This window comes from Sceloporus occidentalis, unplaced genomic scaffold, assembly GCF_023333645.1.
Source record: "Sceloporus occidentalis isolate IW3139 unplaced genomic scaffold, rSceOcc1.0.p SCAF_11, whole genome shotgun sequence".
NCBI lineage: Eukaryota > Metazoa > Chordata > Lepidosauria > Squamata > Phrynosomatidae > Sceloporus > Sceloporus occidentalis.
The window spans coordinates 15,270,989-15,298,735 of NW_028316991.1; the positions used below are offsets into that span (position 1 = coordinate 15,270,989).

At 41.0% G+C, this 27,747-nt stretch overlaps 1 protein-coding gene across 1 annotated transcript; it reads right to left on the reverse strand.

Moving 5' to 3' along the window:
- Positions 1-1,437: 1,437 nt before the first annotated feature.
- On the reverse strand, positions 1,438-20,150 carry LOC149305625 (eukaryotic translation initiation factor 3 subunit E-B). The gene is made up of 13 exons (XM_089477310.1): positions 20,061-20,150; positions 18,807-18,924; positions 17,646-17,763; positions 15,421-15,463; positions 15,040-15,144; positions 11,283-11,408; positions 10,185-10,309; positions 8,307-8,433; positions 7,647-7,748; positions 5,393-5,502; positions 2,493-2,595; positions 1,936-2,070; positions 1,438-1,476 (listed from the first exon to the last, which is right to left on the reverse strand). Exons 1-13 carry the CDS (start codon positions 20,148-20,150, stop codon positions 1,438-1,440), a joined length of 1,341 nt encoding a protein of 446 aa, XP_089333436.1.
- Positions 20,151-27,747: the final 7,597 nt, after the last annotated feature.

Here is a 27,747-nt window from a genome sequence, read left to right on the forward strand (position 1 = left end):
AATCTGAATATTAATTTAGGAAAAAAAGAAAAAGCCTGAATAGCTTTTACGGTATATATATATATATATATATATATATATATATATACACACACATCTACTATCTATATATCTATATAAAAACATGTTTTCAAAATAACCATTTCTAACTTTCAAAATATGAATTTTTATTAAATGGGTGACCTGGTCTTGTACTGTCTTACGTACGTAGCTTATATTTTTATGATGCATTGCAACTGAATTTTTACAACGCGTCTATAAAATAAAACTCTGGGCATATAGAAGGCTCTACCTGAATATTTAAGGATCTAGACAGACAATTCGCTTTGCATCCCTGATGAACCACAACCACAGTTATTAGCAAACAATAAGACTTTTTTTTTTCTTCTTTACAGTAAGGGTAGTAAATGCCTGGAATAGACTTCCAACGCAAAGCGATACATGGGATATGGAAAAGGAATTTTAAGGTGGTGTAAAGCTATTTTAAAGAATAATTTATTGCAATAGGGCAAACTAAACAAGCCAGTTTGCTTTTTTTCTCTATCACAAGCTATACACCCGGGTTCTTGACCTGTTGGGTATGCTTCCCCTGGGGTGGTTTGGACGGACACCAGAGAAGGTACGAGTAGCCTCTCAACTATAGATTATTTAATGCAAACTCACCCTGGCCAAGAATGCATTTTTGGCCACACGGGAGGCGAAGGTCATTAGATTTTTCATAAATGAGGTGTGACACCAAGAATGTTAACCCCTGCTATACACATTCATATTTTACACGCCTTTCCCCTTGATAGCCTTCTATTTTACATATACTTAACTAGAAAACAATTTGTCTGTGAATTCATAAACAGGGAAAAACAAGCATTGAGGCTTGTCTGGTGGACGCAGATTAGTGTTCAATGCTTCTGCTACCTTTACCCCACCAGAACTTTTGCTATGTGTATTTCTTGTGTTTCTTCAAGTCTCGAGTATTAAGCCAGTATCACAACCTCGTGCCGCCGAGTCCCGTTAAGGATGAAACAGCTGTCCACAAGCACCTCTGGCAAATGTACCTCTTTCCCGAGTCGTGTCTAAAGGCTGCAGTACAGCAGACATCTGCTCTCAAGGGATCCATGTATAAAGTGGATATAGAGGCGAAAGGTGATCATTGTTAACCTCATTTGTATGCGCCTACCCAGAATCCCTTATCGTTCTGGCTTGTCTGTGGGTCTAGATTAGTAATAATGCTTCTGCTACCCACATAAAGATAAGTCACAACCATCACATCATTTGGATAGCATAGTAGGGCAACAATTATTTGGCTCATGCATAAAAAAAAAAACAAAAAAACAAACAGTAATCTTTTTAAAAGGAATTGTAGCCAATTTTATTCCAAATGAGCTCTTTTTACAATTATTCTGGAACATTTGCAGTTATGTAGGATCTGGTTTTAAATAATTAATAGAATCCTGTGTCCTGAGCTGCCCAGTTTGGTGCCTGAAAAGGAAAAACAACGAGATTGTAAAACAAAAATACAATATTTTAACAGACTTGTAGACATTAATAAATAGGTAGAACACACTAAATTTTGTTGGTGTAAGGCATAAGCACGAATAGGCAGTTTCCACTAGTTAGAGGGGATTTAAGAGCGTGTCTTCGGTAAAATGCACCTAAAAGAAATTTTCAATGAAGAGAATACTAAAAATATACAGTGAAACATCACCAAAAGGTCAGGTGACTGCTAATAGGTCAGGTGACTGGGGTATAATTTTATCGTGCGCGCACTAGTGGGTGGGTGGTCATTATTTTGAAGTCTAGTTATCTTCTAACCATGTACATCAAAAAGTAAATCATTCACCAAGAAGATGAAGGAGCAAGATCACCAATTTAGGTTTATTTAACCCTTTAAAGTAAAGCGGGGCAATGAGTTCACCTAAGGACCAATAGTAGGCTTACCTCATTTCGGGTGCTCTGGTTCATTTTCTTTTCAATATTCATTGCCAGCATTTGACTGCGGAACGAAAGACTTTTTGTCTTTTCGATAACTTGCTGATAGGGAGACACTGCATTGTTTCCCATTACGACATGACCCTAAAAGTATAAAAATACAACATTCAATACCTGTATTTGAGCAGGGAACAGAATGTCCAAAGCAATCAATACGGTCTTCAGAAACGCAAGAACATTATATAAATAGCATTAAGTAGTATTAGATCATGGGCAGGTATTCCTGGTCTTCAAGCAGTGCTATCAGTATAGAAGAGGTGCTGCGCCTCTCCCAAAGATCACGCTCAGGATGTCTTCTCAATGCTTCTTTACCTCTATGTTCACCCGTTACCCAGAGCTACGACTATTCTATTGAGCAAACAAATCACGGCACTTGAAGTCATATCAGGCCAGGGGAACCTGTCCGCGAATGGATAACACTGATGAGGAACTATAACAAAATGTCTAAGCTTTATGGATGGCGTTCAACACTAACACTTCAGACCAACAAACCACAAGAAACTTACAAGCTTAGAATCTATCTTCGCATCCAGTCTTGCATTTCGAATTAAGTTGACAATCCACCTTTCAGCTTCTTCAGGACTCATGTTCAGCTTATCAGCCAACATGCTGATTTGGGGAAGGAAAAAAACCCAGAAGAACAGCATTTATAGTGGCACTTATGGATTTTCAGTTTCAGACATTCATCATAATACAGGTATCAGAACCACCTAGAATTTAGTATCATGGTTAGTTTATCCAGTACTCTTTGAAATGTACATGTTTTTTTTGTAAAGTTCTTTAAAACTAAGCCTACGTAAAGCAATATCTATATAAAAACCACATGAAACACGAGTCCTGTATCCTTACCGGAGCAATTACTATGCATTAATACTTAATACCCCACTGACCCTCAGTTGGTCAAGTAACCTTCCTACGGTATTGGGGTCATGACATTTTAAATTTTCAATGACGACTTGCTTTATCTAGTCCATTAAAATTGCACACATTGTTAAACTTTTGTCTGTATGAGTTTCTTTATGTCCAAATCAATCTCAACTAGTACCAGGTCTTAACCAGAAGACCTAGGACCAGAACACGCAAATGAATGACATTATAAATCCTTTAAGATCAAAAAGCTCGGTTTGTGAAGACTACCGCCGAGACCGAAGACGTGTTTCCCATTAACTCAATTAGTAGTGTGGAAGGACTCAGCGGGATGTTTACTTTGAAGCCCTGTGTCACAACACTTGTTCTCAAAACTTCACAAGGCTTTTAAAACATATACATTTACTACATAAAGAGCAAATGTACGGAAGGTCACAACATCTCATCCTTACTCAAGTAATCTTCACACAAAAATCAGACCGAGAGTAAACAAGTTTCCCGACGAGTAATCCATCCGACCAGTCTCCTGACTCACCCAATATTTCATTAAGCTCCCAATATGCAAATGAACAAACAAAAAGTCATAGATCGGGGCCTCTCTGCTGCCGTCTTACAGCATAAAGCCAACCGTGACTAATGCCGTGTCCTGGGAAGACGGTCACGTTAGACACGCGAGGGCCTAACCTTTAAAGTGGCTGGCGGGGGAAACCCCACTCTGAATCATTCTTGGTTTAAAGGAACGATGGGGTCTCCTAACTAATTTAATATTGGAGACTTTTCTGTCTCTTTACATTGGTTTTCAACGTCTCCCTCTAACTCCCCAACACATTCTTGTGCTCTTTTGGGGGCCCAGTTCTAATTTTGTCGTATCCTTTGAATGCACGGACCAAGAAACGCGGCGCTATATAAATAAAAATGGAGATAACGTGCATCGTCTAACAAGGCTGGAATAGACCAGAGAACAATTATAACAAGGCGGTAAAGGGCTGCTATCGCACACAAAACGAATAGCCCCGGACTGACCGTTCGTTTAAGGAAGCAACAAGACGTACTTTAGCTTCCAGCGCCGGTCAAAGAGCGCGACTAATGATTCCACTTTAGGAAAGCTCAAGTCCCGTTTGTTTTAGAGTCGGGATCCTTCTCTTACTCATCCTAGCAGCAACACAATATATTCCACACAATTATCCAATCTGTGCCTTTCAATCTAGAGATTCACTTACAGGATTTAAAGAACCAGAAAGACTTGTAGACAATTGCCCTCGCAGTCAAAAATGTTCAACTGGATAACATCGCGACGACACTTTTTATTGTCCCTTTTTTACGATTGAGTAACTAGCCGAAGAAAATAAACGTTCGCTGCTGTCCTTGCGCGTGAAATAAAGCTTATTACAACCGTATGACTTATTACGTTAAAAACAAGCAAATCGGTTTTGATTTGTTACTTTAGCAGTAAGCTTGGACGGCCATTAGATCCGTCTCTTCGAACAACACCTACAAAATGAGAACCGTCAGCGGACTGTGCACAGAGCCGATATGTGTCATTAAATAGAACTGCGACCGGAGGCCAAGTTACCTGCTACATTAATACAGCCAGGGCAAAGGCACGAGAGAAGCTTGCGGTTAAGCTTTGCATTTATTGAAAATGGATTAGAGGTCCGCTAACGTTTCATTGCTTCGTCAACATACTGCTCTCCTAATGGACTGTGCCTGAAACGTATCCTGAATATTCGCTCTCGTGTGACGTTCTTTCCATGACATATTTATAGGCCTACAAAGGATTGGTTCACACAAGTAACAAAGAGCAGAAGCACAGAAAAGTAAAGAAATAGGGTGGTACAAGAGAAAATAATGTTTGTTATAAAGGGGGACCAGGCATCCAGCGGGACCCCAAAACCCAACACACTGCGGACTTTACTTCCAGCAGATTGAAATGCATGTAATCTCCAGAGCATCGGAAAAAGTGACTAGTTACATGTGTCTGTAAATAATAGAAACTTTTTTTCCAAGACACAGAGAATTAAGACAAGATGAGGCTTTTTTTTTTTTTTTGAAGGCTAGAGAACCTAAACATCTAATTTTGTCCGGACAGATATTAATTTTAAATGGGGTAGACAAAAGAGAAAAAAAATTGACATATCTTCAAATTCCTTAACACACTTTAGAAAATGTGGCGTGACCGCACTCTTAAAGAAATATACCGTATGTATCCGAGGAACAGGGGAAAATACCCACAGTAACACGCTTTAACAAAAGGATAGAAACGGGGAATAAAAGTACTATGAAGCCTTTTTAAGCCTCACAGTTTTGATGAAGAATCAGACCACCTCTACAAATTAAGCCAATATTCTCTCTTTGCTGAAACAAAACTTGGCCAGCTTCCGGATACAGTCTGTCGGCTGTCAGAGCTTTAAACATGGTATATACATACAAAAAAAATATATATTGATTATAAAAAAAAAAAAAAAAAAAAAAAAAAGGCGATTTTTTTCCCCACGAGAATCTCTTAATTCACCTTAAAATTAGCAAAAAGAATCCTTACCTAATGCTGATACACTGGTGGATACGGCAGAAAGTCTCAAATATAAAAAGCCTGGCATTCTCGATGAAATCTTCCAGACACGCCACAAGGAAAAAGTCATTCACCAGAACCTATAACCAAGAGAAAAAAAAATAAAAAAAATGAATGACATGACTACTGCAATATGACAAATTTTTTTTTAGGGGTGTTAATCTTAAAAGCTGTCTTCAAATGGATCTATTCACTAAAATGGAGAGTTCTGCATTCAATTTCCCCACTTCACTATTCATGAAGAAGAGCCAACACTACCAGGCCTGAACTGCTCTTTGTATAATGTGATAAAGGCTGGAACACAACCCTCCCTTTAGTGAAAAAAACCCCTGAAGACCCCCCCCCCCAAACCCCATCATCCTCTCTACAAAGATTGCATATGAACAAATCTATATTTCAAACAAATGATGTAACGTTCTATATACAATAACCAGCCAATCCAAGTGTGGATAAAAACATGTATTCTTAAGGAACTCAGATTTGGAATAAGTGGTTCCCTTTTACATTCAAAGGCCGCTGGATCGGAGGATCTGGAGTCTAAGGCTTATTCATCCCAAGGATCGTGATTTAGTGCCAGATGCTGCAATAAAACATTACTGACTTTGCTACTGCTTTTCTGCGGGGTTAAAGACATTAATATTAAAATGCAAATGACTTGCAGATGTAAGGTACATGTTTGCTCGTGAAACCATCAGTGGCATTTATACTGCTTTTGTTCCTCAAGACAGGAGGAAGTCCTCAAACACCACAACTCACAGAATGTATATTAAATGACCAAGAGACGTTAATACCCCAGAAAAAACACCTGATCATCTCCAGGTTCAAGGTATACCGAGACCCCTACCGCCAACGTTTAAGGGGGTCCGGTAATATACATAAAACAAGGTTAAAACAGTGATAACACCATATTCCAGCACTGAATGTCGTGTTTATTATTTAGCATCAGTAGGACTCTGCTGAGGTGTGGATGGTAAGGAAGCACTGTGTGCCTGCAGAAGGCAGAAATAGCACGGCCTCAAACTGGTCCCTTAAGGGGTTAAACAGCGTAGAGCTGCAGTTTAAGTGCTTGACACAAGGCAATAAGCCAACCTTGGATGCAAACACAAGAAAGTTGGTTTGTTCACAGGTGATGTTTTAGAACTGGCTCCTAACACACACACACCCATACACACACACATCCAGTCATGCATCAATACACAGACACACACACACGCGCTTATACTTTAAATGTTGCGATTCCATGGACTCTGTGGAATACTTATTTTTATCATAGTATAAAATATATTATATGTGAGTATTAGCAGACTAACAGGCAGGTTTTCCTATTTTATTATTTTTTACTTCTTATTCATTGTTGTAATGATCACCCAGATTGCACAGGGGCTTTACTCGCAGCAGTGTGCTTTTAGCTTGGCTCCTCTGCATAATACAGATGTGTTGCCCCTTATGTTCTTAACTCTCCAAGCAACTAGATCTAGCAGTAGGATTTCAGCAGCTTGCACCAAGAACGGCGGCCGGAAATCCTACATATTTCAAAGTCACAAGAAGCCATCAATATACTTGGGTGCCAGAACCCTGAGATGGTCTCGGTTCAAGTTCCAAGTTCCGCGTATAAGCGACAGACATTAATAGACTACCGTGTGTATATCTGTACGAGTCAGAGAGAGGACCAACACTACTAACTTCACTTTACTGCTTTGACTTCAATGCGTTCGGCTTAATTACTGCAAATTGCATAACTTCCTTCATGTACACGATTTATATTGAGATTTTACTGAGCGAAAAACCTCTGCAAAAAATACGGGGGCAAAATTTACTTCCTTCCAAACCCTGTCATCCTCATTACGCGGTCTCGTAATTAATGGCAGACGAGGAAGGTATTTAGCATATCACATGAAAGGGCGTCTCATATTGGCTAATCAGTATACACAACTTCTATATTTACGCACTCGCCGCCGACTAATTAAAAAAGGGCACATTTTCTTTCAAACGCGACCTTAAAGAGGAATTGTGCTTCGCAGCTTTTACGATAGTTTTTTCGGTTGACCTCATGGAAGCTGAAGTCTGGGGGCAGAACAAATTAGGTTCCCCATCCCACCCTTAGTTACTTGAACCATCCGCTTCCAATAAAAGGTGGTTTAATTACATAGATACAATATAATAATATAACACTAGGTGATATAAATGATCACCTAGTTTAAAATCAAATCTTTTCAGGACTTACCGATTCACACTCCCTTAATTTCTTCTGGGCGCCATCAAAGTCAAAGTTAACATATAAACACTCCACAAACTCAGTAATGGGGTCTTTGTACGTGTAAGATTCCTGTAGACAAAAACAAATTTTATTCATAATATTTACTTAATCATTATAATTTAATTTATAACATGTTACAAAAACTAATTTGTCTGCCGCAGACCCACCAATGCATTCTAATTTAACATTTTCCGGTGGGGATTTCTCGTGTCACTCAACCTCGGATTTCACATACGCTGTTAGCAGTCAGTGGGTCCTATGGATTATGGAAGTAAAATACAAGTAGTAGTAGTAACCTTTAAGTAAAACTATAGGGGGGAAAACTGAAATTAATATTTCTCCCTGATTACGAACAGATGAATAACAGAAGCCTAATTCCAGGCCAGAGACACTACGACGTCCAGAAGGTCCCGTGCTGGATCCCTGAGCCTCTTTGCTACCCTGTGCATCTCTTTTGGAGGATTCCTGAATGTTACCAGTATAAGTCTTGCGGAGCTCTACTTTAAATAAGTTAAATACTTCTTGGACATTCCGGTCACCTCCCGATCACACAACCTAAATCCAAAGAGCGCCTCTAGGCGGCCACCCTGTTTTTTTCCCCCCACGTCTGATGGTTCTCCTCCATACCTGCTGGATAACTTTGACCAAATCTTTCAGGACTTGCCTCCTTTTCCTCACATCTTTGTTTGTAATGACTGCTGTCGTCAGGTATCGGAGGATATGGGGGCACATGGTCTGAATGGCATTCAGGTATCTAAAAAAAAATAAAAATTAGCAAAACAAATATGCAGTTTTTGTATAGCTATGTTCAGATTCAAAACAATTTACATTATTCAAAAATAAAATTAAATCTATCAATACAATCTAAATACATTTACAGTATCAGCCAATAATCTTCCAGTATAAATTTGGCAATGAATGATTCTGCTCTCTGCTAGCAAGCCTTAAGCGCCTCGTATATACGTCATAAATAAAAAACAATATTACATTCGGCAATGACAAAAAATGCTACTGGGACCTTAAAGCAAACGGAATATTTTAACAGGACTGCACACTAAAACATATGAACGAAAGCAGACATCACTAGCGGCATCGTCCACCTGTATATAAACAGCTTTACAGGGAACGTTTAACTCGTTTCCAGGGGCATTCTAGGCTGCAGCGTACAACCGCATCTCCCACCCTTGTCATCAATGGATTATATGACATTCTGAAAGGGCGAATTGCCGCAGCTTGTGCTTTGTTTCCCCCCCCCACCGAGGAATTAAAATGACAATTTTCATGTGCAGGCACGTTTAAGTACGCATTTATCCCAGAAATAAAAGCCAAATGTAACCCTGACGCGTTTCGGTAGCTTGCGGACATCTGCGTGTATGTTTTCTTTTCTCGCTGTAGCAGACAAAGCTGCTGATGGCAAACAGATGTTTTCTGAGCCGAATGCTTCGAAAGCACAGCTTCAGCTGCGGTGGACATGTTCGAAGCTTTGTGTGTGTATTGTAATGCTGTAACTAAAAATATCAATACCAAAAGAAACCCCCCCCCCCCCCAAAAAAGGGAAAACGTCCGAGGAAATGACTCATGTCTTAATTAAGTCTCCTGAAGTACAACAATACGGTCTTAATTCTGATCTTTAAGTCCACCTCCAATTCGGTTAAAATAGAAAATTCTATTATACATTGTGGCTAGTCCACTCGCAAACCAAACGTAACCATAATCCAAGCCACGACGATCAGAGAAAACAATAAGGGATAATCTCGGCAATAAGGAAACTCATGTCAGTAGCCGGTTCATAGCAAAGCAGTTTAAGAAACCGGCACCTTCATCCAAAGGGAACGAGCCAAGTGTCTACCGCGTAGCATTCAAAGCCACCAGAGAGAAACCAAGTACTTCAAAGCAGATAGCGGTATTCCACATGGCACGGGCCGGCGTTCAGCACGTGATCGGCTGATCCGGACACACTTCGAAAACCGTTACTATGAAAGCAGCAGTAGCTCCGCTACCCATGTACCGGCATCTGATGTCCCTTATAATCAGGCTCTGTTAATCAAGGCACTAAGCCACAGCCTGAAGGCAAGAGGATATACACACGTCACGTTTCTAATCATTTACACGGCCAGAAGAAAAGGCCTGCTGAGTTCTGAAGGAGCAGATGCTCTTTAGAGCGTTTACAGCCATTCACCTAGTTATTTAACAATGTGCCGCGGTTTCAGCACGGCCCGCCATGACAAAAGACACAAAGAAAAAAACAGATCAAGTACGAAACAATGCAATAGGTTAATAAATACTTAAAGAATTTAATTGCAAATGAGAGCAAATTTATAGGGTCTAAAATAAAGTAATAAATAGTAATTTATGTTTTTTTATTTTATTATTTTTTTCCCTTTTGGAAACTGTCATAAATACGCGTTACCAGCGATTACTTCTCCGAACGTCTACCGGCTAAAATCAGAGAAAGGCAAACCTTTGTGCAATAGAGCCGCTTAGAAAGCAGTAAAACGGACTTACTGGGGCTGGTAAAGGAATAGGTCGATAATGTTGTCTCGTCCTTTAGGGTGATTGAAGAAAACAAACAGAGACCAATGTATGAGCCATGTTCTGTGCTGCAGGGACTGGAGAGGAGAGCTCACAGACTGGGGAGAAAAAATACAGAAGAACTAAATTATAAATAATGCATAAACATCCCGGAAACAAGCAAGCATTTCTATGCTACAATCTCAGCAGGTAGCAAAACGTGCATTGCAGTCCCTCTGGTGCGGACCGTAGATCTCCTGCAACGATCCAATCTGACGCATCTGACCGTCACTCCCATCATGCTCTGACAGCAGAGGGTCGTTCCAGTTATCCTATTGCTCTGCATAAGCGCAGGTGCCAAGTGAGCAAATATTAGCCATGGAACAATTATGGAGTGTTTACGAAATGCAGTGTAAATATAGTCTCCCAGGTTTATAGAAATCACTAGCTTGCTGGAAATGTAGCGTATTTGGTCAAATGCTCCATGAGACTGTTTATAAAGTGCATAAAAACCACAAAAAAAAAAGCCTCGATTGGCAGGTTTTGTGCCATGAGAAAGCCAAACGCCTTCTAATGTTGCGGCCGATCCAGGTAAAGCTTACAGCCGAGAGGAGCTGCGTATCTTCAGTGCAAAGAAAGCCTTGAGATCGAAACAGTCGGCAAGGAAGGACAGACCACAAGCCTTTTTTGGGGTTAAACAAGTGGAAAAGTTTTAGATGTTGCGTTATATTTACAGTTCACCGATTTCCTCATCTTCCTCTTCTAACGCACCATTAGCACAGAGCAGACTTAAGACAACCGGACAAGACACAGATTGCCGTAAGTATGCCTATTTCCGACTTATGACGTTCTAACAGCAAGCAAGCATATATTCCTTTCGATTGGGTTAAAACCGCCGGGTCTTTGGTGGAAGATCTACTCCAATAACGGGAATCACAAATAAAAACGAAGTGGACCCGTCCTGGTGCTTTATCTACCCTAGATGTGCTAGACAAGTTTGTCAGGTACATCCTATTTGCACAGGGAGGCAAGAAAAAGGAAAAAAAAAAAAAAGTTTAAATTCTTGGCAAGATATTTGACAAAGCCGCTTACGTTATTATCTATGGTTTCTTTTAGCCGAGTCAGATCCTCCATGGCTGCGTCCCAATTCTGCATCAGAATTTCTGAGGCCAGCTTCCCCCAGAGAGAGCTGAGCGCGTTTCGGTCCGTAGAAGGAACCTGGTACAGAAAGAAAGCCAATTGTGAACAGGAACGTTGGAAAAACGGGGTTACCTGCGATACAGAAGCTTTCAAATTATTAAAGAAAAATAAGGAGATTCCCATTTGGTCTCCGACAGCTCTGGCGTTGGACCCAATATGGTTTTTTTTCTTCTTCGTAGAGAAATGACCAATGTCCGTAACTTGGATACACACTCGGTTATATTCAAATAATAAAAAAAAATCTCCCCGTACAGTTGAGATCACGAGCAAAAGTTTACGAAATATTTGAAATGCGACACGCTCTTCCTTTACTACTATTGACACGTCTGAAACAAAATAAAAATTGGTTGATTTATTTTACTGGCCCAAAGCACGTTACCAGAGGCTGCGTAAACATTTTTATACTATATATAAACGAAAAGCATGCGATGTATACACAATGCATAATCAATGAGCGTCTTCTGCTGCTCGTTCCCCTCATTATTTATAGTTATTACACTGTTTACGCAGCGACGGATTATGAAAACAAGCCAAACGAGCCAAAATAGCTGTCCGCTTCCGCGGTAATCTGGAAATCGTAGCGATCCAGAGTTATGTCGGCGGACGGCAATGCCCGCGCATGACTGATGGAACAAATCACTTCTACAGGCTTTAAGGATATCATACAAAAATAAGAGCTCTGAATGGCGTTGAGAGCAGACCCCCGCTTACAAACCTGCCTTCATTGAGCAGAAGATGACGAACCCCCCCAAAATCAACAAAGCCACCCACCCTGCTAAGTCTGGAGAACCGGTCTCGTTATTTTATCTAGTGCAGTTCACGTCTTCTGAAAACGAGGGTAATGCCGGGGTCACAAAGCTGTAATTTATACAACACCGAACTACACCAGGTCATTCAGAGTGTCAAATTCTAATCTCCCAGTGGGCTCACAATGGGCCTTTCATAGCTTCCGTGTCTGCAGTCACCCCTTTAACCCCCGAAGCACCAGGCGGAGAGCAAGCAGCGATCCGCAACATGCTACTCCCTCCTTTGGCACTCAAGGGTGCAGTGAGACCGCGTCGGTGTCGCTCCAAGGAAGGACTTTTTAACGGAGAACATTCTGAATGTCGCATTTACGGATTTCGAGTGAATCCGAAAGACGCACATTCAAAGGGTTCGATAAAACGACAACTGCAGATACATCCTACAGCACGATCAGTATTAACACTAGCGGCTAAGCACGATAACAAATACAAAACATATGTAAGGTTTTGGGAGCAGCGCAGTCTTCAGGAGTAATAGACTGTAACATACCGTGCAGGCAGAATGTTTCACGCCGAGCGACATCATGGACATCTTTTAAAATCTACCAACTCACATAAACACTTAAAGACCCAATATTTAAGACTCATCAAATTCAACACAAAACATGGGAAAGGGCGTAAAAAGTTTCACACATCGTATCCGTTTTGTTACCGGGGGTAAAATGGTACGGGGCGCTCCAATTGCTAATTTCGGATTTCTTGCAGCAAATTATCACGTAAACCATTTTTTTTTTTTTTAAGCAGAGGTTCATGTGAACTCGCTTGGCCCCTCTCCATGTCATTACAGTTGGCTCCGCATACTAACCTTTCGGTCTGCGGACATGGTAGAATAGTTTCAATATCTGGATTTTCCGAGGGGGTTACCTTAAGTTTCCATTTGCTAGCAAAACGGCACCTTCACTCGCTGGCCGGCAACAATAAATTGACTGTGCTGGGGCCCGAGCCCGACATTAAATCTTCATTCTCAAAATTCACTCCCGGCATTAGCAAATGATATGAATAAGCGAGCTCTTTTCAGGGACGTGTAATTAAAGCGCAGCCCTAGTTTTATGAACCTCATTTAAGCTGTTTACATTTCCTAAGTAAATGACTCTTACGCTCTTAAACCCCTGGTAATATCCAAGGAAGGCTTGATGGAAGCGACAGATAAGATATAAGGCAAGGCCAGCTACGCAACATTACCAACGATTACCTTCAATTTGCCGGTCTGGTTTTCACCGCTTGGTTTCCGAGAGCGAGATTTAGATTACAAACATTGATTCAGTCCACCTGTCGGCCAAACTAGAACGGGCTCCATAAAAGTGCATCCGGGACGGAAAAATTCTTTAAGCAGTTCGTAGACTTTGACTTTCATTAAAGTTTGCAGCTAAAACTTTTCCTCGTTTTTTTGTGGAGACGAGGGGGGGGGAGGGGGGAATCGAATCGGTCCAGAGAGGTCTTGTAAATTCTTATTATTTCGGACTACTCTGATAACCAAGTATTTTAACGTGAGAGGAAAACAAACAAGTATTTTTATAAAATAAAGTACAGGAATTCACGTGTTTGGGATCCATGAGCCGGCTGAAAAATGTTGGAGCCAGTTGTTCGCCCAATGTTAGAACATTTTGATATACACTCGTAACATATTAATGTACACACACATACTTACACACAATAACTGACACACACTAACATACTTACACACATAGTAAGATACAGAAACACACACACACTTTTTTTTTTTGTAAGTCTGCTTGTTTGCTCAGGAAGGGGAAATCAAGAGCTCTCCTGCGCACCAGCTCCTCCAACTCCCGCGAGGGCCGTACACGCTGGTTACATCTGAGGGCCGGGAAATGAAATGGAACGGCCTGCTGGAATGTGCCCCGGGGGCGAGGGGATAACGGGGCCAACGTTCAGGTACAACGGCGCTGGTGAGGTACAATTTCAGGTCACCTTGGCAACCTGTGGTTTGTCAAACCACATGCATATGAAAATTCAAAACGTATTATCCAACAGGGCTTGTCCTGTCAGAATAATCGGGCAATGGTCACAAACAAGGAACAGTTTCCATAAAAAAAATGTAAAAAATTCTGCTCTCCAAAACCTTTGCTGGAAGTACTTGCAAGACAGGAATTTATAAAAACGCTTTTAATTTAAATAAGGAATTAAGCAACCCCAGAGAAATATATAGTTTTGTCATCTAATTCAGTCATGTAATTTTCTATGGCTCTGACCTAGGATGGAGCTGAACCCCCATGTGGTCTCCATCCTAAGGAGCGCCAGCATATGACATCATACCGTAGCACTCAGTGACGTAAAAGGTGTATAGCGCCTTTCACTGCAGTGTATAGAGAGCGCCAGCTCAGTTCAGAGATCTCCATGTGGCCGTCTATTCGCCAAAAAGGGAGATCTTTGCGCAAGCGTGGGTTTTGCAGTCCCCCTGGACTTTGTGCAGAATATGTCACTGCTTAGAGATCCTTCGACAAAACGGTTTAATGAGGTCACTCTCGGCCTACAGTCACAATTACAAGCCTCAACGACAGTTACAAAAACTTTGCACCCATGCATTCGCTAGGAATTTGACATGTGGAATGTAATATATGTTCGTTAAAGGAGGAGATCTCTGCTTTTACATGACATCGCATTGCTTAATTTTTTCAGTATTGCAGTTAACTTCAAGGACACCAAGTTGAAACTAATTGTATCAACCGAGGAAGTGAGTGAACTAAATGACATCACTATGACCTGATCAGTACAAAGATATAACAGTAACAGCATTAACAATCATACGGTCTCCTGATTTGAATGTACAAAACAAGTAGTAAAAAAAAATAAAAAACAAAACAAAAAAAAAAAAACAAACTTACCAGAACTCTAAAAAAGTAGAGGTACTCTGCTGCTCCAGAATAGTTCCCGCATTCATACTGAAACTTGGCGTATCTGTAAAGCGTGTCCAAGTATTCTTGTCTGAACTGTAAGGTAAGAAACAGAACACAGTTGGTAATCTTCAGAGTTTCAAAAACAAGACCGAAAAGGCTTAACGAGGTTGATAAAGCGAACAGCAATTTCAAGGATTTTACAGTCAAGGGATCAGTGATTATTAAAAAATCTAGTGCTAGGCTAAAATCGATGAAAAGGAGGCAGAGTTTTCTTCCACTCTATTGGCACATAATAAAGCTCATATAGAACAACAGAAGTGTTGAGGAGTTTGCCATGACACATGTTTGAGTCAAAAATAAAAATCATACCCCATGTTTGTCGGCTAGATGTTCAAACAGCATTCGTCCATCCCTGTTGGGTGAAAAAAAAACCAAAGCACATTAAAAAAATTTGAGTGACAGAACTATATCCACAGGTTCTAAAAAGAACGTCTTCAACCCAACAAAATACACATTTTCAGCTCGACATCAGAATTCAGCACCGGAAAACAGACGTTATAGAACCATTCGGTCCATCTAGTCTGGCATCTAGCCGCGAACGAGCAGGAATCTGCCAATATCTGCATTTTTTCACACTTAAAAACACTAATATATCTAGTATGATGACTATGGTTAAGGGAAATAGACTACTTTGGGAAAGGGTCGAAGGTCATAACATGAAATCATGGTGGGCATCTGCTAGGATGGCAGCCAACTTGCACACGGCGTAATGTGTACAGCTCGGCCTACATCCGTCCAATAACCCGAACAAGGTCTAGGTCCAGGCTATAAAATTCAGACCTGCTGCGCTCACTTCTCAGAAAACGGAGCTCCGGGCCAAAGCCTCAATTCCTTTGCTCGACTCATTTTGATTTCCCGCCATATCTAATTATCTTTAGCGTACACTAAAAGCCTCCAATCTCATTACTAAACTTCACAAGCCGCAATCCAGAAAGCCTTCCAGCTTCTAAGAAGCTTTAGTAGACTCAGATCAGAAAGTAGGATGACTTGCATTATACGGAAACGCTGTCCGCTTCTGAGCATTAAAAGAATTATTCTAAAAATGTCAGCATTATGGGATGAAGGAGAGTTGTGTCTCTTGACTTCGCTTGTGATGCAGGAGAAGCTAGGCTGGCCCCATATAATGCATAGTTACATTACAGAGATTATTTTTCCTTTGATTTATACAGAATATAGAGCTACTTGGGTGTCCCTGCGAAAGGAAGAGTTTTATAGTATATGCGCTCTCATTTACTCCCCTGCCGACGGCATAAAGGGGCATTTGCTGGTTGTAATTGTGAGCTCTGCCAGATGATGTGTGTGAATGAGCACCCAGCACCCCTGGAATAAAAAAGGAGGGGGGTAAAAAAAAAAAAAAAAAAAAGTCTGGTCCTTCAAATAAATCCAGATATGGCAATCTGGCAGACCTGTAACATATTTATATGTGGATATAGTAAACACACATATATATATATATATTTTAGGCTACGATTAGACAAAAATGGAAAAGATTTACCAAAATTTCCAGGGATGTCTTCAACCTTCAAAGGGATCTTTTCTATTTAGCATAAGTCCTCTTTAACATAATTAAAAGTTAACCATGGATAACTATTTAAGAACACATGATATTTGAGGTGTTCCCGGAAACATGTAACAGCTGTATATTGCACAATGTCCCACACACAGCAGATATTAAGCCTTTTAATGCTGGAGGCTCTCAACCATGAAAGGCAGACAAATCTTACAGAGCCTTTTAAAACGGTTACTGAAAGAGTACTACAAAACATTTGGGGATAATTACACAGAAGGAACAATTTCCTCATTATCATTAAGGGCAAATCATTATGCTCCAGCCATTTTAAGACAATTACAGAAGCCTAGAGAGTCAGCACTACAGGTGGAACAGACTTGTTGACTGTAAGGGGCCCCGGTTTTATACAGGACCAGCGACCTACAGCTTTTCACAAGCTAATGGTAATTAAATTGATTTTAGGATTATTTTCAAGTATAACATAAAACGAAAATAAAGGAGGGGGAAAAAAAAAAAAAAAGGATAGGGGATGCTGTGAGGACCAGATTTCGATCTCACAAAATGCAAAACAAAGTTATGCCAGGTTATATATATATATATCAATCACACACAGGTCCCGAGGATCACAGAAATCTGTCAAAAATAGCACAGGTCACCTCACTGCAGAAATAATTATTTCAAATAAAGAGTCTAGTTATAATTGATAAAATTACTTGGCCAACATAGAAAAGGTCCCAAAATCTTATTGTTGGCCCAATAAAAAAAAAAGCGATGAACTTCTTCTAAAGACTTCACTATCTTCTGGGCCAATACAGTTACATCAAGCTAATCCTCCTCCCTTTATCCTAAAATATTAGTGAGAGCCGTGCAGACCCTGTGATCAGTAAAATAAATGCCCTCCTTCAGGTGTTAAACATTCTGCAGTAAAACCTAAAGTTTCAACACATCTCATAAAAAGTTAAAACGTTTCCAAACACAAAGGAACAAAAGAACGATCCGCGTGTCTGACCACAAAATGTTTTACCTGGTAGACTGCATTTGACGAGTGGTCTCCGGATCTTCAAACATCTTCACAATCAGCTCGGTTTCGGCTTGAAGCTGCTTCAGCTGGGCAACAACTGTGGTCCTCTTCTCTCGCAGGGCTACACAGGACATACAAGGTGGAACAAATAATTATTAATCATAAATAATAATTAATCAAATAATAATAATACAGTATCCGGCTAATCTAACATATCAAACAAAAACACATTGACGTGTCCGCACAGATAAAGCTATTTTTGTTTTAATAATACATTTTTTTTTTTAAAAAGGATTCACTATAAAGAGCAAACTGCCTGCCGATGGATTTTTTACTTTTTTTTTTTTTTTTTTTTTTAAAGAGTCGTGGATTTCAAAATAATTTGGCGAGCAGAGATTAAGAATGTAACAGTTTAAAAGGTGCCCCCAAATTAACCATTGCATGTGTACAACAAAAGGAAACTCGTCTTGGAAGTGTCTCTCGCTGGCGGCCTTTTTGACCCAAAAAGCTCAATGGGAAGAACACAGAAACCGTACGTACTATTCCACTGTAAAGGAGTCCTGTTGGAAAGACCAAACCCCAATATATATATATATATATTTAAATCAGTATCTGGCCTACAGGCATCTAGCATGAATCGTTAATTTTATTACAGGTAGTGGTTTGAATCAAAAGAAAATTGACAGTAACTCGAGCATAAGATTCCGAGAAGTGAAAATGCTGCCATTGATTAAAAAAAAAAAAAAAATAAAAAACCCAATCTTGGGTCTAAAAGGGAGAGAGGTGGAAATCCTTATAATTACTGAACTTTAAGGATTATCAATATTACATGAAATAAAAGGTACACTACTCGCTCGGAGCCATTTGTTTCCGAGAATGCTATAAACTTTACTTCTCTTACTTTAGAACCGACATCCCCTTTGAGTGTCAAGAGATAACCCCACATTCTCAGCGAATAAAAGCGATGCTACAGTTTCCTACAGATCGATGTTCCCGGGACAGTAACACAAGCTCCTAGTTTTCCCAAATCTATACCATAATCCACCCATCTACGTCATGAAGATGAATTGTTATATTTAATCCATCACTACTGTCCTCAACGCTGAACATCCAGCATACGCGGACCTGCAGAGAACGTAAACCACCCCCCCCCCAAACATTTACCGAGAGGAATTTCCTTGTCGGGATAAAGATTCTTATACACATCCATCGCGAAGTCCACCATGTTGGTATCGCTAAGCAGATCCAGCTTCCCTTGAAGAAGTTCATTCTCATTGTAAATCTGCAAAAAGATAGATCATAACGGTTACATGCATAATATATCAGTTTAAAACCATTGTACGGACCCTTCTCTGTGGAACTTTACGTTTTCACACCTAAAAAAAGGAACATCAGAAACGTAATTCCCAAATCCTTCTCAGAAATATATTTTTTTAATGTCATAAAATGCTGAACAGGTGTACTGAGTATCTGCACCAGTGTGGCCCAAATGCTTTTATCCTTACAAGCTGGGTTTATGGCTGATCCCAGTTGGACTGCCTTATGCCATCAGTATGCTACCTTATGACATCATAGCCTTTTTACTAAGAGGAAGGAACCTGAAGAACTGTTGTCAGGTAAGCAATTAAGGACCAATGATAACGCCATCATGAATGCACAGGCATTATCCAACACATTTTGTTGCCAGCGCTCCAGATGGAAAATTAGTGTAATAGTCCGACCGAACCACAAAGGGCATAATATCAGTCTGGGTGCTGCGGCTCTTTTAAAGGAGCAGCCATGACGCCAATGCTTTAAAGCAAAGCACGCGTTTATCTGCAGGCTTTCTATATCTGTTAAGGAAATAAGACTTCTTTGGGTTTACAAAGTCCCCCAGATGTGTGTACTGAAAGCAGGAAGTGTACTTCAGAACACTTCCTGCACAAGCCCTGTAGCGCTCCCGTTAAATAATTCAATAATGGCGGCAGCCAATTGTACGCACGCTTGTGGAAAGGTAAACTGGGATAAGTGCATCAGAAGCGCCAGTCCCACCGGTACAGCATTAGCACTGCCACAGGGATTGGGATTAATTTTATTATTGTTTTATATAGCGCCATCAAATTCCGTAGCGCTGTACAAAGGATCAGGAAAAGGGGAGGCCAGGGGTCTACATGAAACATGTGCTGCGGCTCCTTTAAAACACAAACAGGCCGTGTCTCCGAATATAAAACTCTACGTTACCGGGGCCCTCGTATATTCTCTCGGGCAGTCCAGGCTGCGAGCTCGCCTCAGGCCCAAGATCCCTCAGCCCATGTGTGTCTTATCTCAGGCAGCTACATCAGCCCAACGAGCAGCAGGCCGCAGCTCTCCCGCCAAACCCAGGCTCGTCTCCAGCTGTACTAAGCTGATCATCACACCCGCACCAGCTTCCCGCCTTACCTCTTTGACGGATAAAAACTCGAGAAGAGGGAAGACCAGATGGCGGTCCAGAAAATGTGCGATCTTGGTGGTCAGATCGTATTCCGCCATGGTTGCCGGCGTGAAGAGAAGGGATTCAGAATCGACAAAACTTTATTAAACGAACAAGAAACCGTGACAACGTTAGGGAAAAGAGAAATGGGGAACTCTGGGAAACCGGAATGTCGCATCATCCTGGGGGCGGGGCTAGATGAGCGGCTTTGCATGAGGGTATTTGCCATACGGTATTATACACCGTATTTGGAACGATCTCTGTGACGGTGGATGTGAACGTTAACTCTTAATACGCTTAGCGAGTTAGGGAGGGCCAGCTCAGACCCCACAAGGGCGCCAACGTCTGGCGTTACAGCTGCTGTGAATTTTGGGGTCTGAGCGGGGCTCTGAGGGCGGTTAACGCTGCCTCGTCTATAGTTACATCTTAGATGTTGGTGGAGATAGGTTTATCGAGGTATAGATTTCTACACTGTTAGCCATAGAAAGAGAAGAAGCCGATTTGCTAAAGATGATCCCTTTATGGGCTAACAGACGTGTAATGGAGCGACAGCTTCCAAGACTATCTAGGTCTCTTCTTCAAGCATATTGACCTAGGTTTTCCTGAAAGCTAGCAATCCATCATACATCAGTTAGCCGATAACTTAAGCTATGTAAAGCTCATCGTAAGATACTGGGCACTATTCACTAAACAGCAAGTCTGCAGGTTCAATGTTTCCGCTCCCTGATATCAATCTGCTTTGTCAGGAGTGCTGAGCCTTAGAATCAGTCTTTGAAAACACTATATTGTCTAAAATGTCTTCCTGTGCTGAAGGGGAAATACCAAGACATTGTGGGCAATGCTTTGCTTCCAACTACGTGGAAGAACGTTTTCTATTCCAGCGTGACTGCACCCCAGAGCACAAAGCAAGATCTGTAAAGACATGTTTGGATGGGTTTGGTGTGGAAGAATTTGGCCGGCTGCACAGAGCCCTGACCTCACCTCAATCGAACACATTTGGGATGAACTGGATTGCGAGCCGGACCTTCTCATCCAACGTCAGTGCCTGACCTAACGCTGTACTGGATGAATGGGCAAACATTCCCACAGAAACTCTCCAAAATCTTGTGGAAATCCTTCTCAGGAGAGTGGAAGCCGTTATAGCTGCAAAGGGGGGACCAACTACATAGGAATGTCTATGTATTTAGAATGTGATGTCATCAAAGTAATGGTCAGGTGTCCCAATACTTTTGTCCATATAGGTATATGTTACCCATTAACAAGAGATTCCAAATCATGCGAGTGGTTTAAACTTTTTTCCAGTTGAACCAGGAAAGTGCAGTTCATGCTTTTGGGGGTAAAACTGCCTAAGCACCCAAACAACCCATGAAAACTTTATCTTGCCTAATAAACAGGTCACCTGGGGATTTCTAAGACACTGCAGCCATAAATCTATAGGAACGCAGGATTTGGAGCTATCTTTTCACATTCCGTGATCACTAGAGTCTCTTTTTTGTTGCATATATGGCTTGGTCTTTCCCTGGGCCTGTACTCATCTCAGATTCCCTGTGTTAGGGTGCAGTTCCAATAATTGACAAAATAACTGATTATATGCAGGGTTAGGTTGGAGTAAGGTTGCTGTCCATGATGGGAGTGGTCATCAAGATGCTGACATAATGATCGGATCACTCATATTGGTCAGGAGGTCTGATCATCATCATCAGTACACTCATGATAACCTTTGCAGAGCTAACTAACAACAAATAACCTTCAAGCATCCTTGCCTTCCAGGTCGATGGTGTTAAAAATTATTTTTCCTTTCATTTTTATTTAACTATATCCATAGGAGCACACCATTGGTTTTTACCCCCCCCCCCCCCCATGCCTCCATGAGAGCAACCGTTCAGCAGGGGGATGTCAGGGCTGGAAAACAAAGAAACCCTTTGCCTGCAGATGCCCATGGTAAACAGGTGATCGCAGGGTTAACACTGCATGATCACTCTCATAGGAGCAATTGTGCACCTTCCTTCAATGCAGGCAGTGTTTGAAGTGGCTATAAAAGCTGCTAATGGTGCTGCACTCTGCTAGTCCCCTTTTGACTTTGCTTCTTACAGGGGAAGGACATGCCTGGTTCAACTGAGCTTGAATTATGGATGCAGATGATTTCCATTATGATATACTAGTCTTCTGATGGTGTGGTTACTCTATGTCAGTACAAAACCTAGTTGTCTAGGCCGCAGGAAGATAGGAACTGAAGTGCAGGGATAATACCCCCATCCAGATCCACTCCTCGCAACTTAACATTATTGCGCCCTTGCACAAAGGTGCACTCATGCCTTTTTTAAAAACTTTTTACGAACGGGCTATGTAAAATATGTGTCCAGTGGCCATGTATTTCAACTCGATGAGAAGCATCTGCTTTTTGCAGTCAGGGATTTTATATAGAGTGACAGTTATATTAGATATCAGTAACATTTTATCTGCCTTTATTAATGTAACATATAGTTACTGCTAACACATATATTTGTTCTTCTATTAATCTTTACAATGTATTAAAACTGGATTATGTCATTTAACAATAGTTTGGGTAATGGGATATGCGTCCATCTACCAAGCTGGTACTGCTGCTGCTTTGCTAATAAATCATATGTTCTCAAGATTTGGAGTAGCCAAAAGAATTCAATCTGATCAAGGTCGTCGCGTTATGAGTGAAGTGATGGGTAAAATCTGGAAGATTTCAATCACTAGACTTAAGAAGTTAAGAATAAAGTAAAGATCGGGATGTGAAACTTCCATTGGTTATAATGGCTATTAGAGATACACCCAGTACAGTTACCAAGATGTCTCCTTTAGCACTTCTGATCACAGAAATGCCCTATTCAGATCCATGCAAGTCTTAACAGGTTGGTAGTGGGTCAGGGGCTGAAGGGCTTTCTGCTTCCTTTATAGGCCTTTATGCTTTTGTCAAGCTTTGCAGTGACATACTACAGTCAGGTGTTTTTGTTACCATAAACAGTGATCCGGTACTCATTCTGGTAAATAATATAGCATCTCATAGCATACACTTTGCTGGCTATGGATTCTTAATATCTGTGACGGCCCAGGGTTAATAGGTGCCGTCTGTGGTAGTTATTGTCTGAACTCTGTATGTCCAGGTATATGTGTGATTATTGTTATGCTTTTGTCCTCCCCTCATGTGTTAGGCTGTCCATGTGCCACTTGTCCTGCCCACGGGCCACTTGTCCTGCCCACGGACTTTAACCCCTCGTAGCCCAGACACCATCGGCCCGACCACAGCACTATTGTATGGAGGTACCCCACAGGTGGTGGGGATACGGACCAGGGGAGGTTCAGAGAAGGAGCCTCCTGCAGATTCCCGGCCCCTGGGGCTGCCAGGAGAGCGGAGATCCGCCAGCGCAGTTATCGCACACACGCCGGCTATCTCGCGGTCCGTCCCGGGGAAAATTTGAACGGCTGCCGCTCGGGGTCCCTTTGACCGATCGCTTCGGTTTTTGGACAGGATATCCTCAGGACCCTGAGCTATCCATCGGTACCACGTGATCGCCGCCACTCCTTCGGGATCACCATGAAAACGACGGTGTAAATCTGTACAGACATTGCGGGCCTCGGTGGCCTAAGCGTGGCGCCAGGCTGTCTGGGCTGGGCCGGAGGATGTGTACATGATTTATAGTTTATCACCTAACCTGTTTATAAGCCTGTGTGCTTCCCAAATGAAGAGTTCCTCTTTTACCTCACTACGAGTCCTATCTTGGTATTTATTGAGGTAAGCATCGGTGCAGCCCTTATCAGGGCGGTAGAGAGCTGTATTGCTATACTTCCGTATACTACTTTGCCGCCAAGGTTCCTGAAGAGCTGTGTCCTCTGCTATGATCACTTTTCAGGACAATAGCCACCCTGTGTAGCTCAGCTTCGGCTAGCCACAGAGGCAGAACATCTCTGTTCCAGCAGCGTCCTCCCTTCTCGTTGTAACGCTGGTTCTGGCTGGCAGTGAAGGGGTTAATCGCTGGTGTCTCGGTGACCATGGGGTGGAGGAAGCGACGTTTGGCGGGTGTACCCAGTATTTTGGTAATTCTGTTGGAGGAGAGGATAAACCTTTTTTTATTATAAACCTCAAGGATCATTCTGCAACAATCCACATATCCCTCTGATTAAGCAACTAAATTGATGTTTAAGGCACCTGATGATAAAAAAGAAATTCCAACAATTAGCACAGATTTGTCCACTCAGTTGGAGGAACCCTATGAGATAGGACCCAACGAGGTATTCCCTGGTATCTTTGATATTTAGGAACGGGTGTCTTTGTCTGATGGATGCGCTAATGAGACCCTAGTATTGTTAAGCAATATAGACTTCCTTTGGTTTCTTATGAACTGCTTGGGGAGCTTTCATGGTTTTGTGTGAAAATGTGCTGGATTAGAGACAGGCCAACCTCACACTTATTAATGTCTCCTTATTTACATGTGTGCAGTAACAAAGAAAGAATACATATTTGTTTCACACAGTATTTATTCATAGGCATAACTGCTTACTGTCGTAGTTTACTGACGGTTCTCCGGGTCAACACCCAAATCCTATAAGTTGCGGGAGCTGGGTCTTGACATGCCCCATTACCCTGACGTCACAGGGCCACTCATCGACGTCATCGGGACGCCCACCGACATCAGCGGACAATTCTGTCCGCGTCCTGCACGGGCAGGCTCCGGGTTGCCGGAGCGCAGAAGTTCCCAGTTATGGATATCACATATATATGACTATGGCATTATACAGAGCCAGCCAAGTTCTTCCTGCAGCAGAAGCTTACTGGGGCTGGGCCTTCCAAAGGTATAGTGAAGTCAAGGAAATTAAACTACAAGTCTACTGCACACTTCCCTGCCAAATCTTCCTTTACTGAATAGATTGTAAGGACTGATGTTTAAATACACTAACACTGAATAATCGAAATAGTCAACAATCCTTGCACAAAAAAAAGAAATCTGAAGCATATTTTATTCCAAAAACAGTCTTGCTTGATAGTAGAGGCAAAGTGCCATTTTATTTGAGTTGAAAATTCTATAAAAGATGGACTTCTGCTTTCCTGCGTTAAGATCATACTAGTGTACACTAAAAGAGACTGGAAGTATGGAATCAATCACATTGGTATATAAACAAAAAAAGGTGTGATGCCTGCATGCTGGGGCAATTAATTTAAAACTGAAATCTAATGAAATTTAAAAATATGCCAGTAATTTTAGACTTCTGAAATACTGGCAAGATCATAATGAAAATGGTCAGTCAGAGAGTACAGGCAACATTTGGAAACTATTATATGCTTGTACTTTTGAGTAGTATTCTCTCTTGCTTAGCCATCGTGAACACTCATTTTGATGGAACTTTAAAACAATTTAATCTGATCTATGTAGACATACAGATTAACCGGTCACATCTGTAAATTGCTCCTCCATATGACTTTTTAAGTCAAGTGATTTATTTCATGGCTGCTTTGGAGAGTATAAATTTAGGAAGGTTTAAGACTACAATGGTCCCTCCTGACAGTACAGTCTAATATAGGAGTGACATATTTGTATACTTTATAAAAAAGGAAAGTTATATCCGAAAGTATTTAACGTTATTTGGGAAGAACAAAAAAAGGCTTTGCATTATTTTTTAATGCCGTAACATTTTATGGCATATCAGTAAAATATATCTGTTGTTGGCAAATTTCACCAATGGAGACATATTAAAGACCAGCAATTAATGGTGACAATTAGCGCTGATGTCAGTAATATATATAGAAGGAAATAATGCATAGAGATACCTAAATTAGTAGCTGTAAGGAATAAAAAACAGGGTCCAGCTACATTTTAATATACAACCATCAGCCATAACATTATGACCACCTGCCTAATATCGGGTAGGTCCCCCTTTTACCTCCATAACAGCCTTGACCCATCGAGTCATGGACTCCTCTAGACCTCCAAACTTGTGCTGTGGTATCTGGCACCAAGAGGTTAGCAGATTCCACTTAGGGGCGCTCGCATAGACCGAACATAAAGAATAAAAAAACAGAAACACAAAAACTGTGATAGTGTAGAACTCAGTCAACTCAAGCAGATCTGATAAGAAGCCAACCATTACACTCACAATATGAATGTGGTTTTCAAATTTTCACAACACTCCTCAGGGTCTTCATAAGCTCACATATGGAGAAAGACAAAAAAAAGACAAAGAGCGAAAAAACATGGGATGTAATCTTCTTGCAAGTGACAATCAGATGTGGTGAATGCACTTACGATCAGATGGGTATACTGGGAGTGTATACAGCTCCGGTGTGGATCCCGGAATGCTCGTTGTCTGGTGTCTCTCTGCAGCTCCAAGATATAGTATCTCCGGTTCCTAAGGTGACTCCACCGGTGTTCTCCAGGGAACCCCCCCCCCCGTGACGGGAGGGTTCCAGGTAAAGTGCAGCGTGCCCAGGAAAATGTATAGAGCTGCAGCTGTGTAGCCGACAAGGAAGGGAAGTACCCCATTTTTTCAATGGCCCTGTCAAAAGTGGCAGTAGCATTTTTCACATATTTTGCAATCCTGCCTACGATTTAATCCTCATAATGGATGCTGCCACCAAAAAACAAAAAACATTATATTCAACAACACCCCAAAAGTACAGTATTACCTCACAAGGTAATGATTATTTTTTATTGCCATTATGATTGGTGGATGGCAAAGGTTTTTTTTAATATAACATTCAATTTCTACTTGGGGGTATGAGGTGCTTGGTATTTTTTTTAGGTTTCTTGATCTATCACTTTTTTTTTAATTCCTGGCATGTTTCCATACATAAAAAGTTTTTGCTCTGCTCTTTCAGCAAATATTGCAGTATGACTAGACCATATAGTTTTCTTGAAACTAGGGGAACTTGGTGGTTATGTCATAATGACCTCACTGGCATGTCATTGAGTGTTTATATGAAAGAGAGGCTTATCATGCACAACCTAACTGGGGACAGTATATTATTGAGAAGACCTCTGGAGAACATATTCCCCTCTTAGGACATCTGTTTTCTTCTCTCAGGAGAAGACCTTCCATGTCCACAGACCTTTCTTGACATCCCCCAATTTTTTCTGTCCTCAATTTATTGCTCTTTCAAGGGTAGCAAACAACTATGGTGGACCTGTATTTCCCATGAGCCGCATTCACTAATCTCCCCTTTTTGGTGGGTAATTAGTGGTAGCCAGGAAGTCATCTGTTAGCATTACACAAATTGATATGTAAAATGTTTTAATTCATATTAATATCAGACTTAATGGCTGTAAAGACCCATGCAGTGTGTTGCATATCCAAAATGTCATTGGTTAAACTAATGAACTATGTGTTAGAATATTTGAAGAACATGGATTTCTCATTTTTCACTCCAATTTTAGTTAAAAAATGTATATTGAACATTTATTTTACTAGGTTGATACAAGTGGATACAATTAAAATTTGCACCAAAAGAAAATGTGCTTTTCATTGACACATACTAACTTTCTGTTCACATGTTATATTAAATAAAGCAGAAATGAAATATTATATCCTGAGATCTATTTATATACCGTCAACTAACCACTCACATTTTGTACTTTGAAGAATTTGATATGAGTCACATGACTTGCATTCAGATGGCCCCCAAGGTAGAATATT